The sequence below is a fragment of the Calypte anna genome, chromosome 7 (genome assembly GCF_003957555.1).
Source record: "Calypte anna isolate BGI_N300 chromosome 7, bCalAnn1_v1.p, whole genome shotgun sequence".
NCBI classification, from domain to species: Eukaryota; Metazoa; Chordata; class Aves; order Apodiformes; family Trochilidae; genus Calypte; species Calypte anna.
In genome coordinates this window covers 20,295,185-20,313,668 of record NC_044253.1, presented here as the reverse complement: position 1 = coordinate 20,313,668, position 18,484 = coordinate 20,295,185, and the positions used below count along the sequence as shown (strand labels likewise).

Here is an 18,484-nt window from a genome sequence, read left to right as displayed (position 1 = left end):
GAGCCTCACATATCCAGAGGTACTGCTGGCTTTCCCTGCCGGCGGGACGCTGAGGGGTGGCTCAGCGAAGATCCCGGAAAACGGCTAAGGGATGTGTAAATGAAACGTCCGATACAGTACTGGAAGGGTTTAGGGTCACTCCAGCGGCACCTGGCACATACTAGAGCTTGTGAAGAATTAAAATGGGACTTGAGATCAATCAGGCAAAAAGAGTTTCCTGGTAAGCCTATCCCATATGTCTGTACTGCCATTCAAAGTTGATTTAATTTATCTTTAAAATGGAGATGTGAAAGTTGATGAGCATCCATAAAACTGTGAGCAGCTCCTAAATTAATTAAGAATTACACAACCTCAACGATTAAGATGGCCATGGAACTTTTGTATTACATTTGCTTTGGAAGGCCTAACTGGCTGGACTTTGCCCTTTGTCCCTGCATTTCCTGACATCTCAGCACATGGGAAATTCTCTGTGCTGCAGCACATGGAGTGCTGAGGCTACACCACACGCTTGTTTTGAGCGAGTAGTATCCATCTGTGCTCGAATGCAGGAGAGCACTTGTGAAAAAGTGGGCTCAGGACTTCGTAGGCTGTGTTCTGCGGGCGCGGGGATGCCTCAGAAGTTTCGCAGACGGCACCGATTCTTCTGTTCTCGGAGCGCTGGACTTGGCCATTTCCATCGCCCTCTCTGAAGGCAGCGTTACCGAACACCGCGCCCCGCCGGCGCACGGGCGATGCCGACGGCCGGGGCCACGGCTTTGCCCTGCCGGTGGTCGGTCCCTGTCCCCAGTCGCACCGCAGGCGCGCAGGGAGCCCCGCGGGCCGCCCCTTGGAGGCGGCCGCCACCTCTTCTTAGGAGCCGGGGGAACGGCCCGGGCAGCACCACCCTCCCTCTCACTGTACTGCGGAGGAGGGTGCCGGTACGTGCTGGCGGGCTGGAGCAGCGGCGGGCGAGGTGGTTCCGGGGGGCCGGGCTCCGAGGTTTCTCCCGCCGAGCATGGCAGCGCCGACTTCATTACGGAGCGTACGCGCAGAGCGCAGCCACCGTTTGGCTGAAGGTGGCGGAGAGAGCGAAGGGAAAGGGGCCTAACGCTGCGGCTTGTCCCCTGCGTGCGGGTGGCGGGCAGGCGGCAGCGTGGCTCTGGCCCTTCCCCCGTTCCGTCTGAAGCACTTCTGGGTCAAACTCTCCCCGCAGGAAAGGAAGAGGCGACACGCAGGTGGGAGCAGGGGGGCTTCCTGTGGGTGACCGGGCAGCAGCGCGGCACGGAGGGAGCAGCGGCAGGAGGGGCGATAGGCCGCTCGCTGCTGGTTCCCGGTGCTGCTCACGGCAACCCAGGTGACTCTGTCAGACGGGGAAAAACCACCCTGTGCTACACGTGCAGCTCTCCTAAAAATCAGTTAAATCCTTAATGCTTTTTATACTTGGGGTCTGGGGGTGTCCAGCTATATCCAATTTTCTTGCGTGATTTCAGTACTTTACATAGGCTGCTCAAAAAGGTGTTTTTTGTTTCTTGTTTTTTTGTTTTTCTTTCAGGAGGCCTGCTGTGTGCTTCTGTCAGTGCCTGAATGTTACATTAGAATCCTGGAACCATGCTTACAGTTGAAGAGCATTCAAGTCTGCTGATTTTGTAGTATGTTGATAATTTTTGTTGTTACTGATTGTATCTTCTAAAGCAAGATTTCAGGACTCTTCAGTGATCTCCAAGTTAAGAGAATTTGATGGGTCTTTTTGCGTACTGTAACATTTACTACTCGCGGTTTGTGTTATACAGCTTGGAGCCTATGTTGTAGATTGTAGAGTACATAGTTGTAATCATTGTGTACAAAGTAGGGGATATAGTAATGAATAAAAATTAATACTTGCCAGAGTTCAAAGTCTGTAGCTTCTATTGTAATTTGGGGAGTAATGTTGCTTTTCTTTAGTGCAGTAGGTGATTTCAGCTGATTAGTTGTGATTAATATCTTATATTACAAAGGTCAGCCTTCCTGAGTAGAAGCCACATACTAAAGTCTTCCTCTATTTACAAGGCATAGACCACATACTAAAGAGAGCAGAGTGGAAAGGAATCTCTGGGAGAGGCTTATAAATGCAGTACTGTAGATATATATACTGTGAGATGGATGCACATACCAAGCCAGATAAATCCAATGATGCCAGCTTAGAAGCTCTTGCCATCTCACTCACTTCATTTTACCACCCTTCGCTGTATTTCTTAGCAGTTCCTGGACCCCAGTGTGGGATTATGGAGTGGCTTAGTGAGATCAAACCTCGCCTGACTTACTCATGGAGCACCTGCATGTTAAAAAGCTCAACTTTGCCTTCTCAGTAGTAGCATGATAGCACACGTGGTTTTTAAAGACAGTTTTCTAAATTTGAAAGCTTAGCAAGTGGACTAACTTTTCTTGATATGTAGAGGTATGTCGGTGTTCATTGTTGGGAGCTCTGAGAAGAATCAAGGCTGTAGGTTCTCATGCTTACCTTACTCAGAACATTAAAAGGCAGATAAATTGATTTTTAGCTAGTAGTTATGACTGTATTTAACTGCTTTAGTTCTGTCTCATTACAGGTACCTCGAAGTTGAATACTTCTTAATACGACGACCATACAGAATGAAAGAATTACCTGTTTTTCAAATTTTAGAGTTTGTTCTCTCTAACAAGATGGTTTACCTTGAAAAGTGAAAGAATATTTCTGGACACTTTAAATGTAGCTGGTAGGCATAGCAAAATGCTTTCTTTGAGGAATGTTTGCTTGTTGAGGCTGAGACATTTCCAAGGTCGGACTCTGAGCAGTGATCTGCTTTTGAGCCAGATAAATAGCTGCACCCATGAAGATGAAGTGTTCAGTCTTGTTGGAAGGAACAAGGCCAGTTTTTCTGAAAAACATGTGGGGATTGCATTGAATATGCTGTGGCAGCTGCAAAAGAAGAGGCCACTTCTCTTAAGGACCAGTGACTATGTAAGAAATCACTCCCAGTTTCTCACTCTTTGCGTTTTAGCGGAGAACAAAGTGGAAAACATGGAAGATGAGGCTGTAGTGGACACTCTGTATAGTATACTGAGGTAAGTAGCATTGTATTGAATGCCACATCTATACATATTATTTTTGGTAATAAAAAGGTAAGGAATTTTGACTACAAAGCCGTCATGTGAGGAGACTGGGAGACTGCCTTGTCCCATCTTCCATACTCTCACTGTGTGACACAGAGAACTTAATGTCCAGTGCCTCAGTGTTTTTCAGATGCAAACAGAATTCAAATGTTTTGCACTCCCAGTAAATGGAGTTACGATTATTGATGCATAAATGTTTATAATCCATTTGAATGGAGGGAGCAATAGAAAAGTAAAACATGATGAATAACAAAAGGACATTTGTCTTACTTCTTTAAAACTCTCGAAGCAAACTTAAAAATATGTCTTTCTTCTGAAGGCTCAGTGTTGAAGGCCATAATTCTCTAGCAGAAGCTCTTGTTACAGAAGCATGGAAAAGATTAGAAAGGCAAGTACTATACTACAATGCTTTGTGTAAGGTATAAATCCAAGCATGGTTTGCTTCATGTGAGGCAACACAGCGTTCTCAAAGAGTATTTATGAGATGTTTAAAGCATTACGTGAGAGTGAAAAATGACAATTGTGTTTTTTGAAGTTTTGGAAATTATTTTTATATATATGGAGCCTTTGAGTATTTTTGGACTTTGGTATACAAATATTTGAGAGATTCAGATATGGCAGCAACAGGGACCAACAGTTACGATTTTGAAACCTATTGTCTGTGTAGATTTATGCATTTGAAGCAAATTGCAGAGTTTAATATTTACAGTTTTAACTAAGACAGTTTTGATGTCTACCTCTTAAATGGTTGTTAGAACACTCCTCATCTCATTTTTAGTAAAAACCTTTTGTATTCAAAGACAAACATTTGTGGGCTTTTTTTTGTTTTTGTTTTGGTTTTTTAGTTGAATTGGGTTTTTTAAGTGTTTTGGATATTTTAGTTCTAATTTTTTAATCTCAAGGGTGAAAGCTAGTGTCAGAACTGCATCACAGAATTGTCTTTCCCAGCTGAGCATCTGGGGCATCTTGACAATTAAATAAATTCAGTGTAGCTTGATGACATTCAAGTAATAAATAGTTCCCATTCATTTAAGCTTTTTTACATGATTGCTTGAGAATGGAAGCATTACGGATTTCTTATGCTGACTTGGTTGAATGAAGAAATTCTGATATTTGTAGAGGTCTGTATGCACAATATGCTTTAGTCTAAAATACCTCTGTGTTTTGGTTAATTTCAAGGTATCACTATAGGGAACCAGTGAGGAATTGCTTTGATACTTTGTTACCTTGCTTTGTAATTTTACTAACATCTAATTGTTGAAGTTACTCACTAGAAGTGAAAGGTAAATATCCTGTCTGTCTTTGATATCTTGACAGGCTTAGTCTGCCAGCTCTGTCTAAATTTTCAATGTGTTTATACAAGCAGCACAGACATTTCAGTCCCTTAATGGGCAAGGTAGCTCATATTGTGGATGAGAAACTGGATTCTATACAGGATATAAGGTAAGTGTCAGAATGAAATTGAGTAGTAGGGGAAGAAATACATTACAGTTACTGGGCTGCCTTTGCTAAACAAAACACTTTTCATTTTTCTCAGCTGAAAGTTGCTTTTCCGAAGTTTGGGGTTTATGGAAAAGAGGGGATTTGTATTAGTGCATTGATTTTCATGGAAAGGTTTGCTTAGGGGAATGCATTTTCCCAGTGATTTTGTAAAGAATTTCTTTATGACCAATTTAAACACTTAATTAAAACTAATGTTCTAGTGGAAAACCAGCAGATACTGCTTTATCCTGATTCTGTTTTTACGTGGACTTTTTTTTTGCAAATTTTTTTGGCTATTTACTCACCAGAAGTTTTTCTTCCTTGAGATTTATGTTTTTTCTGCTATAACATGAATTTAGCTTACTATTGTGAATAGCAATAAGGAGTCTTAATGCGATGGTTTTTAATTAACTTTTTTTATTCATTCCTTTTTGAGGTCAATTTGGATTAAGTGGTTCTCTTGCTGGCATGTCTAGTGCATAACCCTAATATTAAAGTTACTTAAAATCTGCCCCTAGTCAAAGAAGTCTGCTTTTCATTGCTTTTTCATGCCTCTGTTCCCTCTGGGCTACTACAGCACTGTACCAAAGGCTGCTCTTCCCCTCCGCTGCTTTATACAGCACCAGCAGTCCCAACACTTTTATTTTTGCAGATGTGAGGAGCCTGCTTATGAAACTCCCTGAATGGGACTGCATTTTTTCACTCAGCTGACTCTCCCTGTGGTCATAGGTTTTATTTCTTTACAAAAGGATTGCTTCTTTAGCAGTGACAATGACTCTTTTCCCCATTCTGTCACTTGAGAATTGTTTGGGTTTCTTTAGTTTGCATTGAACATTAAATATGTTTCTAAAATGGGATTTAGGCAAATCAGATTCTTGCCCTAGGTAAAGGCATTCATAGCATACAACTTTGCAAGAGATGGTTGAAAAATTCCAGTGTTTTCAGAAATTCACCGGGAGCAGAATTTTGACTTTAGTAGGAAAAATGTTTTTTTGCTCAGCTGTTTGTTTTGTTTTTTTTCCATTGGATTTTACATTCATTTTTTATGCAGAAGTCATCAACACACTAATGTTCTTTTCTTTGTGTGGCTTATTTAAGAAATTTGAACTTTATTACTTGTCACATTCTACGTTTAAGTGTAAAATCTTCTGAATTTTTCAGGATCTTGTCAGTTTTGATGATCAGCATATCAGATGTTATCTCACAGAGTTTCCGAGATAGATTACTACACAAAGCTGAACAGCTCTTGGAAGAAAATGGTGAAGTCCACTACAATTATGCCAAAAGAATACTACAGTTTCTTCAAAATTTTAAACTGAGATATCATCCATTGGTAGAAAAATGCAACAAGATTTTCCTTAACAGTGCCTCCCATCTGGATATACACACTATTAGTCTGATTTTTGGGCTGGGTTTTGACAATGCTGAATTCCGCTTGGTTGCTAAACAGCTGCTGTCTGAAACTATAGGTGATTATGATGATCCTGAAACCTTTGCAAAATTATTTTTTGCTCTTGGACCTGTGGCAGGATCCAAGGTAAGAGGAAGGTAAGTTTATTAATAATTTAATCTTATTTATGATAAATAATAGTCATACATGGAAATTAAGTGTTCTGGTGTTTGAAGGAATTTCTGAGCCTATCCCTTGAGCTGAGCATTAGGTTTTCTAGTTATAACTTTGTAGCAATGTGTTATTTCATTATGGACACACTGTCAGAATAGATTGTCTTAAAATGGTTGCATAGAAAGCTGGATTCAGCAATCAAGGGGAATGTGAATGCTGTTACGCAAGGCTGTCTCAAAGCTCTAAGAGACTGCAACCTTCTTTTCTCAGTGAATGGTAGTAAAAAACTTTTTTCTGAGAAATATATGCAGTGGTATGTGCTGTTTTTTCCTCTTGACTGGCAGTAGCTGAAACAGCCTGAGCATTTTCCTATCCCAGTTTGCTGTACATCCTGTTCTATATGAACTGTCATCAGTAGGGAACACTTCAGTGTTTATTTAGCAATTACAGCATAGTACTGTGTGGCAGATTTTTGTCTGCTTGGTTTGTGGGGTTTTTTTGTTTTATTTTGGTTGGTTTTTTGTGCTACAAAATCCTGTTTGGGGGTGGTATTAGTCATAGGTATTTCAAAGTCTTCAGTTTTAGGCAGAATTTGCTGTATTAATTACAATTAGTTGTATTTTCAGGCTTTTCTTCATGAACATTTATGAACACTTGCCTCTATTCAGAAGTCTGATATACTGTGTTGGTTTTGCCATAGTGGATTTAGTTCCAAAAGGTTTTCCTTGATTAACAAAAATATTTTATTTTTAGTAAAAATCTGTGTGAGGCAGAAAAAGTCATTATCTTTACTTGCTCTAGAATCTGTTCAATTCATGTTTGATTCTGTTATCTGTATCATGCTGATTGATGTTGAATGTTTATTTTCTTGGAGTACCTTACCTACTTATTCTCCTCATTGAGAATTGCTGGTTTCTAGTATCAGAGGAAAATATACTGATCTTACACATTTCTCTGTGCCGTACACATAAGCGTTCAGAAGAAGGGTCAGCCAGACAAAGGTCTCTAGTTTGGGGGAATTTGCTTTCCTATATTTCCTGAAACAGTCTATTGGTTCTTTCCTTCCTAGGCAAAGAAAATGGCTGCAACCTTTGCTAGAGATTTTGAACTGTTTTTTTGGGTTTTTTTGTTTTGTTTTGTTTTTTTTTTTTTTTTTTTGGGAAATCCATCTTACATCTTTTCTTTTCCACTTTAGGTTGCTGGTAACCGCAGCACGCATGGCAGAAGAGTTTAGCAGTTATCAAGTACTGATAATACTCAAGACAATGCAGAAAATGAAATGCAGAAATTCTCATCTACTCAAAAAGTAATTTTTTTGATACTACAAAGAAGTTGTATTGTTTAGGTAAAATACTTCCATTTAGTATGGAAAGCTTTAGAATATCCAGTAAATTGGGAGTGGAAAGTGTGTAACTTTTACACAAATACATATATGCATATCTAATTAGGTATTACTGGTTTTAGAAAAGCACATCTTGATCCAGAAGTATTTGAGGCAGTTTAAGAATTTCACATAAGGCCATTTCAACCTTACCAAGCTAATGTAATATAATATTGGGCTTATTTACAAATATGTGATCCTATTTGAATAAACTTAGCCTCTAACAACTACTGTAAACTGATGAGACAAATGAGAATGTACTAAGTTGCAGAGAATGTGTCTTATCTAGGAGATCCTGTTACTGATCTGAATTGTTTCTTCAAAAGTTACTGTGTCCTGCTTTGAACTATTAAGTCCTGTGTCTTTAAGAATGTGGGCCAAAGTTTCTGCAGTTGTAAACTGAGTGTTCTTTATAGGGAGAGGTAATATCTTTCATACAACAAGGAGAAAAGTAATAGAGATTTTGGGCACAGAAGATGTGTAGTATCAGATGTGTCACAGATGCAGCAGAGCTAAATGCAGACTGTGAACCATAATTGTGCATTGAATTAGTTGTATGAACCAAATAGATTCTTGGAAAAAAAAGGTAGTGCTGTGGAGTGGTATTAGTGAGACCAGGTGAATTAATGATTTTTGTCCTTGGATCTTACTGTCTAAAGAATGTCTAACAGTAATATCTTTTCCTACAAATGATGACCCTCTCAGCTTTTGACCAACATAGCCATAGCAGTTACTCTTACAAGTGAGTATTGTGGGGATGAAGCTGATGATGCTGTTCTAGCTTATCTCATTCTTAGTTCACTCGAAATTTAAGCAGTTGTAAAATCTGCAAGAAAAATTATTAAGTGAAGTAGCTGTTTTGCTGTGATGAGGGCTTTAATTTTGCAGTTTTCTGAATAGAGAGAGGCTGCTATGTCTTAGTGGAACACCATTAAAACTGGGGTAGAGAGGAGTGCAGGTGTGTGCAATCCTCCACCTAGGTACAGTGCACCCCTTCTTCATATGGCATGTTGGGTTTTGCAGTATCTTCTGTATTAGCATAATACCATGGTTATCTGTTTCTCTTTGATTTCAGAATGGCTTCTACTTTGCACAAACACTTGTATAACTATCACTTACTACATTTGATAAAGTTAACGCAGTACTTGGTGGTGTTGCATTGCCAGGACCTGGAGCTGTTTGCCAAACTAAAAATGTTACTAATTGGGTAAGTGTGTATTCTTGGAAGTGTAGCTGTTTAAGTATTAAACTCTTGTCTACTCAGCATTTTAAATAAAAATCTAAGATGTTAAATTGTTTTGTTTCCATAAAATACAAAGAAACAAACCATTAGAAGTATTTGATTTTGTAAACCCATAAACCAGAGGGTAGGAAGTGGATATTGTCTTGACTGTAGACCAAATGCCACCTGCTAATAAATATGGTATCTTTTAAAAATAGACATTTTTTTTTCCTGGGCCAGTATAGAGACATTAAACAGGAAGTTTTGTTTGGTACTTTATAGGAAGTGTAAATATTAATATCTTCTTTGATATTTGGAGGAAGAAGAAAGGAAAAATACACAGTAAGAATTAAATTATTGTGAGAAGCGAGAGTGTGAGGCAGAATACTCCTCTTTTGATTGTAGAACAGTCTAGTTGGTTCTCAGGGACTAGTTGCAACATAGAAAGGGAAACCTTTTCTGTAATGGCAAGAAAAAAGATCTGTTGGTTCCATTGCTCAGTCTATATAGGAATGAAGTGCCCTGGCTGTACATGTCTTTTGTGGATGATGCATTCACATTCCTCAGGCACCTTAAATCCTGGTGCTTCCCAGGAAAGAAATAACAGAAATTATCCAGGCGCTGAAATCCACAAACTCTGTTAATAAAGGTGGACTTTCTGCCCTTACTAAAGACTTCTGTGTTTCTCATTGACACTTGAAGCCTCACGAGCTGATTGAGATGCTCCCTGTCTTCCTCATGTTTCCTGCCTTCCTTATTCAGCTTTGAATAAATTAGAAAGAAAATGGTAATCTCAATGGAGAAAGACTGTAGTTGTTAACTGTTTGAATTTCTATCTTGTCATTAAATTTCAGCTTTTTTTGTATTTCCTGTGCAGCCTTTGACTTTTAGAATAGAAATTTGATGCATGCAATTTATTTGTTTCTGGCTTTGTTTGTTGAACATTTGCACTTTGTCAGTACTGATGGCCTGGTTTTATTTGTCTCTCCCAGTTTTTTAAGATCTAGTGTCATACCTGCTGATACTGCCGCAATAATTCGTGTTCTGGCCATGCTTCCCTCTTGTCAAGTGGAGGAAATCATTATAAACAAAGCAGCAGCAGTTCTGCCTCAATGTAGACTCCATCATTTGAATTGCATTGCTACAGCTCTTGTCAAATGGAATCATTATGACCAATTGCACTGGCAAAACAGTTCTGAGCTATGTGTAAAGCTCCTGCAAAAACTAAATGACTGTGGATTTCAGAGGCTTCAGAAAGCCAACAACTTAAATCTTCTGTTGGAAGAACTTACACATCAGAATGGAAAGTGGTTTGAAGAAGTCCTCTGTGAGGAAACTGTGGCCACATGTCAACGCTTGATAGACCAAATAACACGGTCAAATGTATTAGAGTTGTCTTTTTTTCTCATAAAAACAAACTACCTTTGTCCTTCATTACTTGACAGAATAGCTTCTGTGACTGTTGAAAATATAGAAAAGGTATTGCAGTTTTTCTTTCTATCTGTGGTGTTAGTTACTCAGTAAGAAGAAACTGGGTAGTAGTTAGTGTTTCAGAGCACAATACACAGCAGGTGTTCAGTTTTGTCCTAATTTGGAATTTATATTTTCACTGTTCACTCAAAGTTATTCTGCTTCCATGTATATAATTTTGAACGTCTCTTAAATTTTCCTTTCTTATTTTATTGTTCAGACAGTATTAGGTCAACCATAATCCTTTGCATTCCGCTTTACATTTGACCATCTTAAATAATTTTATTTACATCTCTTTACAGGTAGTCACACATACATTTTTACATTGCCAGTTCTTGTGGGGATTTCCAAAATAGCCTGTCTTTTTGGTCAAAATTACCATGTTCTCTTGCTATCTTTTGTTTTTTTGCCTTCTCAGTCTGGTGTTTATATAGGTCTTTGTTTTTATTCTATGACATTTTGGTTTCTTTAAGAGCATTTAATGGGAAAAATTTTTAGAAGTTTCTTAAGGTCTAAGTATATAGAAGCAATTGGATCATCTACATGAAACAGGTTTTAAGCTTAAACCGTAACTGCAATTTTAATGATTTCTGAATTTTGTTTTCTTAGTATTTTTCTCCATGAAAAAATGATATTTTGCAGTGACTTAATACAAAATACACATTTTTTTCTAGATCCACCCATTTGAAATCTATTTCATTCTCTTCCTTTTCTCTGCTCTGAATTATGACCCGCCTGCCAATGAAGACTTCTTTGAAAGTTGTATCCAACATCTTACTTCTAACTTAAGTAAGTACATCAGACAAAAGATAATATGACACCACATGAATGAGTATCACCAGAAGATAGTACTATGATAACTGTGATAATTTGCTGGGTACTGAAATATTGTGGAGTTACCCTTTTTAAGACTCTAGTTTCCTCCTGCAAAGACCTGGCAAGAGTTACCTTCCACTTTGGTGCAGTTAGCGTAGTACTTAATCTGCCTGTGTGTTTATTAAGACAGAAACTTGAATGTCTTTGAAGGGCATTGCAGATCTTTTCAGCTTTATGTCACGTGTTAATACAAATTTGTTTGGTTTTTAAAGGTTGTTTTGAAACTCACCATTTGGTGGTGCTTGGTCATGTTTTGGCAGTGGCTGGGTATTTTCCTCCAGTTCTGATAAGAAGGATATTTGATGTTTCTTTCCTAAGCAAATTGGATGCTCAGCTTGCAGGTAAATACCTAGGTCTCTGTTGAATTTGATTATGTAGCATTTGTCATAAAATGAAATTGTGGACCTGTATATAATTTGAGAAGTAAAATTACTCTTTTAACAATTCATTTTTCAGGAAAGACCCCTGTATATAATGTAGTCATTATTCATGTGTTAAAAGGGAAGGAATGAACAAAAATCTGTGCTTAATTTTGCATCTGTGAAAGAACAACCCCAGGTACCAGTAAAGGTTGGGAACTGAGCTGCTGGAGAACAGCATAGGGGAAAGGGACCTGGGGGTGCTGGTGGATGTAAGCCATGAGCCAACAATGTGCCCAAATTATTGCACTCCTTATTTAATATTTCTTAAATTTATTAGAAATAGAATTACCTAAGTATATTTATTACTACAAATAGTAATACAAGATTCTTGTCTGAAAGAAGAAAGTCCCACCAGTCCCTTCTCTCCAATGAGTGCTTGAGTGTTTCCTTCCTTTCTGCCTGTACCGTGTTTGCTATCAATGAATGGCTGCCATTTTGCCTTCAGCCATTTCATTGAAAGGTAAATGATAAAAGGGCATTTAAATTGCTGCTTTCTTCTGTCTTACTGTTGTTCTTAATATTAAACAAAATTTTATTTTTCATATTTTCCTCAGGGATTTTGAGAACCTTTTCATGATCCTGCAGCATGAGTTTTATAATTGCTGTACTACACAGATATTTGCACCTCTAGTACATAATTCAGAGGTAGTCATTGAGTTCAGTGTGTTGAATTTTTTACATTTCAGTTCACATCTTTTTATTTTGTTTAACTCAGTCCTGCCTGATACTGTAAAGCAGGAAGTCAGCTCCTACCTGATGAAACTGAACAGAGCAGTCTGTCTGGAGTGCCCGGAGTTTCATATCCCTTGGTTTCACGAGCGCTACTGCCAACGTGTCTGTCATACCAGTAAGTAATTTAGGAGAGGAGAAGCTGACATTTTTACTATTAGCAGTCTGTTCTCAACAGTCTGCTAGATGGTTCTTTGAAAACTGTCATGCTGACACTATCACACAATAGGAGCTCAGAAGGGTCCATCCCACTCTCTGCTGAGGATGTGTTCTTGAAAAGTGCGACTGCTTAGTAATGCAGCAGATAGAAAGCAGTTTTCCCCAGGAGAATTAACGTACTAGAGAAGGGATATTTCTACGTGAGAAATAAAAATAAAATACATAGAAACAGTTGTATACTGCATGGAGGATGGAAAGGCAGGAAGAGGGATCACTAGGATTATCTACTGGAAGAGATGGGTCACTTTGATCCCTGCATCACTTCCAAGACTGTATGTTTGAATTAAATTTTTTAGGATGAGCATTTTTGCTGTGTCCTTTCAAACTCAGTGCTGTCATCTTCCTTGAGAGAATCAAGATATACTGAGGAAGAGAGGTGGAGAAGTAGGCTAGTGGTCAAGTGTAGCAGCTGAAATCTTTCAGAATAGTGATCAGTTCAGACAATCCAGCTGATGCAAACTCAGTTTCTGCTCCGCTAGTTCTGACGGGGGAGATCTGTTGTGCTACCCACTGAACTCAGGTGCTTTATCTGGGAATGTAGATATTTAATGGAGCAAGGTCATTAACAATCTGCAACAGAGAAGTGATAGATAGTGGGATCTCCTGTGATAGATGCAAAATTTAACTGTCTGAGCACAATCAAAAAGATACAAAATCCAACAGGTAAAACCTGAAACTAAAGTGTTTGTAGTATGTCAGTGGGAAAAATTGTAGGATGGAAAGTCTGGTTTTGAGTTCATGCTTCATAGGCATCTGCCACTTTCCACACATAATATGATCACATGCTTTCTGACTTATAATGTAACACCAGGGATCTGTGGAAAGGCTTTAATTTGGTAGGCTGGCTGTCAAAAATGCAGTGTCACAAAGTGCTGTTTTCAAAACATTGTCTGTGGAAGTTTTGATGTCTGAATTCTTTATTTTGTCTTTGTAGGCAGTAGCCGAATAAATCCATTGCGACAGCATGTGCACAGAATGCTGACAGAGATCTTAGGAGGAAGCAATTATGCAAGAATATCTGTTCTCACACCATACTACTATGAAATAGGTGAGAAGTTAATCCTCTTAAGGACTGTAATGGAGACTTTTGTTATCAGTATCATCACCAAGATGAAGAAGCCTCTAGGGTGGCCACAAGATACTGCAAAGAAGAAATTGTTTTATAAAATACAGGTTCTGAAATTCCCTGTGTAATGTGAATAATGTTGGGTATCTCAAATTTTGATTATAACTTAGTTTTCCCAGAAGTAAACACAGTACAGATGAAATTTTTTCCCTTTTTTTTAATGCCAGTTAAACAGTTTTGTTGTGTTTTCTCACAGATTTTGAGTGCATTCTGGATGAAAATAAAAAGCCTCTTTCCTATATGGTTCAGAATTTACCTTTAGATATTGTGCAGGGAATACATTTGAGACATGACATGAAGGATGAAGGGAGAAGAGCTTTGCCACCTGGAGCTCAGAGGTTAGTACATCAAATTCTTGCACATTAGCTCTTCAAAGCTTCCCAGTTTAGATCAAGTTTTGACAAGGTTTCTGATATTTATGTCCAAAACAGTTGTTGCAACCCCCAGGGTATTTATTTTTTCTTTTCCTTTTTCCAAAGCCTTAAGAGGTTTAGCCTCCCTAGGTGTGGTGGGTTTACTCCAGATCCCACTCACTCACTCAAACACTGCCCTGCAGCTTGATGGGGTAGAGAATCTGCAGGGCAAAAGTGAGGAAAAAACCTCTTGAATTGCAATCAATACAGTTGTGAATAAGTGAAAAGCATACAAAAGATGGGAAAAAAAGGAAAACAATGCAAATGCAGCCACTCACTGCCAGCAGACCAATGCTGGAGCAATGACTGCTTTGGAAAAACTCCATTTTATTGCTGAGCATGATGCTGTCTGGTGTGGAATATTGCTTTGCCAGTTGAACTTCCAGCTGTGTCCCCTCCCAGCCTCTTGCGGGCACCTGCCTGTACACTGTGGGTGCAGCACGAGAGATAAAGGAGGGCTTGATGCTGTGTAAGCACTCATCAGCAATAGCCAAAATACTGGTGTTACCAAGACTTTATTGGTCACAGATACAAAACACAGCACCATACAGAAAAGTAGCCATCCCAGCCAGACCCAGTTCACAAGGACAGACAGGACATTCTTGAAATGCTTTTCATGAGACTGGAATATGGTTTGCCTCTCAGTTCTTCAAATGTAAGCCTTGAAAATGCTGGTTAGATGTTTTCACCATCTGAACAAAAGTAGTTACAGAGAGGAATGCTTTTTCTAAGTCACATGAAGTTTAGGTATCTCTGGATATGTACGAGGAATATGCTTTCTAGTTTCAGGAAGTTGTTTAATTTTCTTTGCCTATGAATTGTTAGGATTATCTAGTAACAGTCTTCCTACAGCTATCAATACTGAACTAGAAATACCACTTCTTGTCATTAAGGTAGAACATGAAAGTAAATGTTAATTTTTGTTGCAGAATTGCTTTGGAATTTCTTGATTCAAAGGCTTTTAGCAAAAATTCACATCACCTGAAAGGAGAACCTGCAGCGAAAAAACGACACTTGGAAATGCTGGGGTACCGGGTGGTTCAGGTGAGCAGTCAGCAATATTTTATGTCCTTTCTGAGTTGTATCGATTGTGCAGATAGATACATTTCCCTTGCAACAGATTTAAATACTGTTAAAAGCATACACTGGATGAGAGCAACTTCTTATTAGGGGGGAAATTCCAAGCTGTTCTCAAGACTTCATAGAACTTGCACCTGATCTGAAAGTGCTGCAGAAAAACTGAAGTCAGAAGGTCTCAGTGGTCTCTGACTGCAGGCAGACTAGCAATCTCAGTGTAGCCTGAGTAAAGGAGGAAAAGAGAAACAAGACTTTCATTTCAATTCACTAAAGATTTCCCTCCTTGAGTGGTAGAGAAACAGTTACGGGAGCTGCAGCGTGGGATATGGATGTTGTTTGTCTGCAGCAATCATGGTGCTGTGACAGGGAAGACTAATGCCCAGACTTAATCCACAGCCACCAGCACAGAAAAATTTGGATAATGGAAGCTCATGAATGCAGATCCTTCTCCATATGTAATTACTCTCTTACTCTAATTTTAGCTAGAATCCCTCTGTAAGCTTAAGGGTTTGTGTTTGGTTTGGTTTCTTTCTAACAGGATAAACATCCTTAACTTGTGTTGCCCTGACAGTAAATGTCATGCTACAGACACCCCATTCCAGTTTGATACATTAACATTACTAGCTGTAGTGACCTGAGATTTTCTCTTGCTTTGGATGTCAAAAGGTGGGAGATGGTGCCATAGCCTGTACTGCATGGGTATCTGCTTCATAGCTCTGCAACAGTGCTGCTTTTTGTGAGCAAACTGACTATACTTAAAGAAGGAAAAATCTTAGATTGAGAAATTATCCTTTTCAGTACTAGAATAAGTCTTGCTTTTAGAAAACATAGATGATAAAGTATTTTAAAGTGGAGAGCAGATATTAAAGAGCCTTTTTCTTTGCTGTAAGGTGCTATATGGCTTATACCAGATGATGTTAACACTTAGTTTGTATGATTCTGTTCTACAGATTCCTCACTTTGAATGGAATTCTATGGTTCTGTCAACAAAAGGTGAACGGCTAGAATATCTGAAAAAGCATCTGTATGGAATACAGTGATGTCAGACATGTAGTCAGAAGTATGTTTTTATACAGACACATCATGTGCCATTAAACTCCTTATAATCCTGAACTATGTCCAAAAATCTCTTTATCTGTGAGTCTGCTGGACCAAAGCTTGCCATAGGGCATCAGGTGTCAAGAGATATAATACTCAATTTGTCTGGGGTTACAAAAGGCAGGTCCCAAGGGGCCATGATCTCATGAGGATTCTTAGAATTTTAAGGATGGTGAAATTATCTGGAAGCTATTCTTCAGGTACATGAGTCTAAGACAGTTTTGCCATAAAATTACATTATTATCTCCTATATAAAGCACAGAGGCTTAGCCAGATACAAAGCTGTCCAAAGAAAAAGTTGGAAATAGCCTTGACTGTTAGAGAGGGGGCAGCAGATGTACTGAAAACTATGTCTGTCTTCCAGCATGTGACAGAATGAGCAACAGAGATCAAACAGTATCTGTACAGTGAAACCAAGAAACTGAAATGCAGATTTGCTAAGAATAGGACTGCTACTGCAGCCGTTCTCTTTCCATCTTCCAGAACAGAGGTACTGTGGGTGACTGTGTTGGGTGAGGGTGTTGTGTGGTGAGGAACTGCCAGCTGCTTCTCCTACCCTGTGATGTGGTGTGTGCAGAAGTATGGCTTGAGCCTTCTGGAACGCCTTCACATACCTAAAAGACAGACTTGTTCTAAAGGTCTGGCAGCCACCCAGACCCTTAAAACACCTGTACTCCAGTTCAGTGCAACTAGGAAGGGATATCCAAAAGATTTATAGAAGATAAGGAGAAAACAATGCTTTTGTCAGACATAGGCACTTGCTAACAACTAAATAATTAACGAAATTGATTACTGTGGCATTATGAATTGGACTGGCCTTTGTTAACAGAAACAAAATTAGACAAACTATCCTAGCTGTTCTATAAATAAGACAGTGTACAAAAGAGCAAAATTAGGCTGAAATTTGAAACTAAGACCAAGGAAAGTCCTCAGAGAGTGACATCTATCTTGGCTACTGGTGGTAAAAAACATTGCTGGTCTATTTATCATGTTTTAAAACTATTTGCCAGTTACCAGGCTTCCAGGTTGCCAGGATCATGCTCAGCCAGGGTTTGTGTCAGGAGGCACAAGATACTGGGACACAGAAGGAAGATGTGCAACAGCCAGGAGAATGTTTACTGTAGAGCAGTAACTGTAGAGTGGTTATGCTTCTGCAAATCAGCCCATTTTCAGAGGCAGACATTTTGTTACTACAGCTGCCATTGCCTCATAACAACTGCTTGTGGATATGTTTTCTAGCCTTTTTAGTAAAAGCGATAGACATTCTTCTTATCACTTCCTTGGAAACCTAGCAGAGGTAAGCAACTGCATTCCTGAACTGACCATTATGCACCTGGCTGTCACTGGTTTTGTTGCTACTCAGTAGCAGAAGAAAATATTTTTATTGACTGTGTACAAATAAGGACACTAAATGAAAAGCCAGTAAAACCTGACAACTATTATAAACTGTGAGTTGAGGTGACCTAAAGTTCCTCCTGAGGCAGCCCCATGTTTATGGGTTGACTGAAAAAACTAGTAGCTTTTAGTCTGTTTGTGGTATCAAATGGATGAATATATGTGCTTTCAGAAATGTCATTGAAGGCACAGCACAAAGACTATATGCACATTATGTTTTGTATACAAGGGAGAAGAAATCATAAATAGAGGTTAGCATCTGAGAAGGTGGGCTACAAGTCAGAGGTCTCTTGCATGACCCTGCTTCTGTACAGATGGCTTTCAAGTAGCAACCTTGGAGTGTAAGAAAGGTGGCAGTGACTGTAACTAAAGTTATGTACATTCACCATGGCAAAAGGATTAAAATCTGCTATGAGTGGATTCAGAAAGGGCATCTAAGAAAAGCAAAATATAAGAGTATTTCAGTAAATTGTGCTGCTTCTGATCCTCCTCAGTCATTCCTTCTATATTAAAACACCAAGCGTTAAGAGCAGATGAGCTGGTGTAAACAAGTGATTTAACTGGAACCAATGAAAAGGTGCTAGGAATAGCTGAACACTTGGGTACTAAAGAGGAAAACAGAAAAGATATCCCACAGATCAAGTACCAGTGTATGGAACATAAATGAGCTATGATGGCTCTGTCTTCGCCATGTTTACCTCTTTCTCCTAGGAAGGCAATGCAAGGGGTTCTTTGGTAGCTGGAGTTGCTATTTAGTCAGGTGTGGTAGATGTCTTTTCCAGTTTTCCTGCTATATCAGTTGTAATGACATTCAGCTTTATTGCATTCTTTAGATTTATGACACTATTCAGTGGAGAAATCCTTTGAAGAGATGCCCTATAAAAATGGTGGGCATGCTCCAC

The 18,484-nt window shown here is 39.0% G+C and overlaps 1 protein-coding gene across 2 annotated transcripts; it reads left to right on the top strand.

Annotated features, from left to right (window-relative positions):
* The first annotated feature begins 236 nt into the window (after positions 1-236).
* FASTKD1 (FAST kinase domains 1) lies at positions 237-18,195 on the top strand. 2 transcript variants are annotated; one of them, XM_030454399.1, is made up of 16 exons: positions 237-917; positions 1,532-1,628; positions 2,565-3,060; positions 3,428-3,496; positions 4,426-4,551; positions 5,752-6,138; positions 7,350-7,460; positions 8,611-8,742; positions 9,750-10,236; positions 10,902-11,016; positions 11,316-11,444; positions 12,241-12,372; positions 13,408-13,521; positions 13,796-13,937; positions 14,942-15,056; positions 16,040-18,195. In XM_030454399.1, the coding sequence occupies exons 3-16, from the start codon at positions 2,726-2,728 to the stop codon at positions 16,127-16,129; spliced, it is 2,484 nt and encodes an 827-aa protein (XP_030310259.1). In that variant the 5' UTR covers positions 237-917; positions 1,532-1,628; positions 2,565-2,725; the 3' UTR covers positions 16,130-18,195. The 2 variants fall into 2 exon arrangements, with proteins under 2 accessions (XP_030310259.1, XP_030310258.1); XM_030454398.1 differs by lacking the exons at positions 237-917; positions 1,532-1,628; positions 2,565-3,060; positions 3,428-3,496 and having other exon boundaries at positions 4,483-4,551; positions 11,364-11,444; positions 14,942-16,125.
* The last annotated feature ends 289 nt before the right edge of the window (positions 18,196-18,484 follow it).

Coding starts and splice junctions, on each gene's coding strand:
- FASTKD1 (XM_030454399.1), top strand. CDS start 2,726: ATGCTTTCTTTGAGGAATGTTTGCTTGTTGAGGCTGAGACATTTCCAA. Junction 3,497..4,425: donor GCATGGAAAAGATTAGAAAG/GCAAGTACTATA, acceptor ATATCTTGACAG/GCTTAGTCTGCCAGCTCTGT. Junction 7,461..8,610: donor AATTCTCATCTACTCAAAAA/GTAATTTTTTTG, acceptor CTTTGATTTCAG/AATGGCTTCTACTTTGCACA.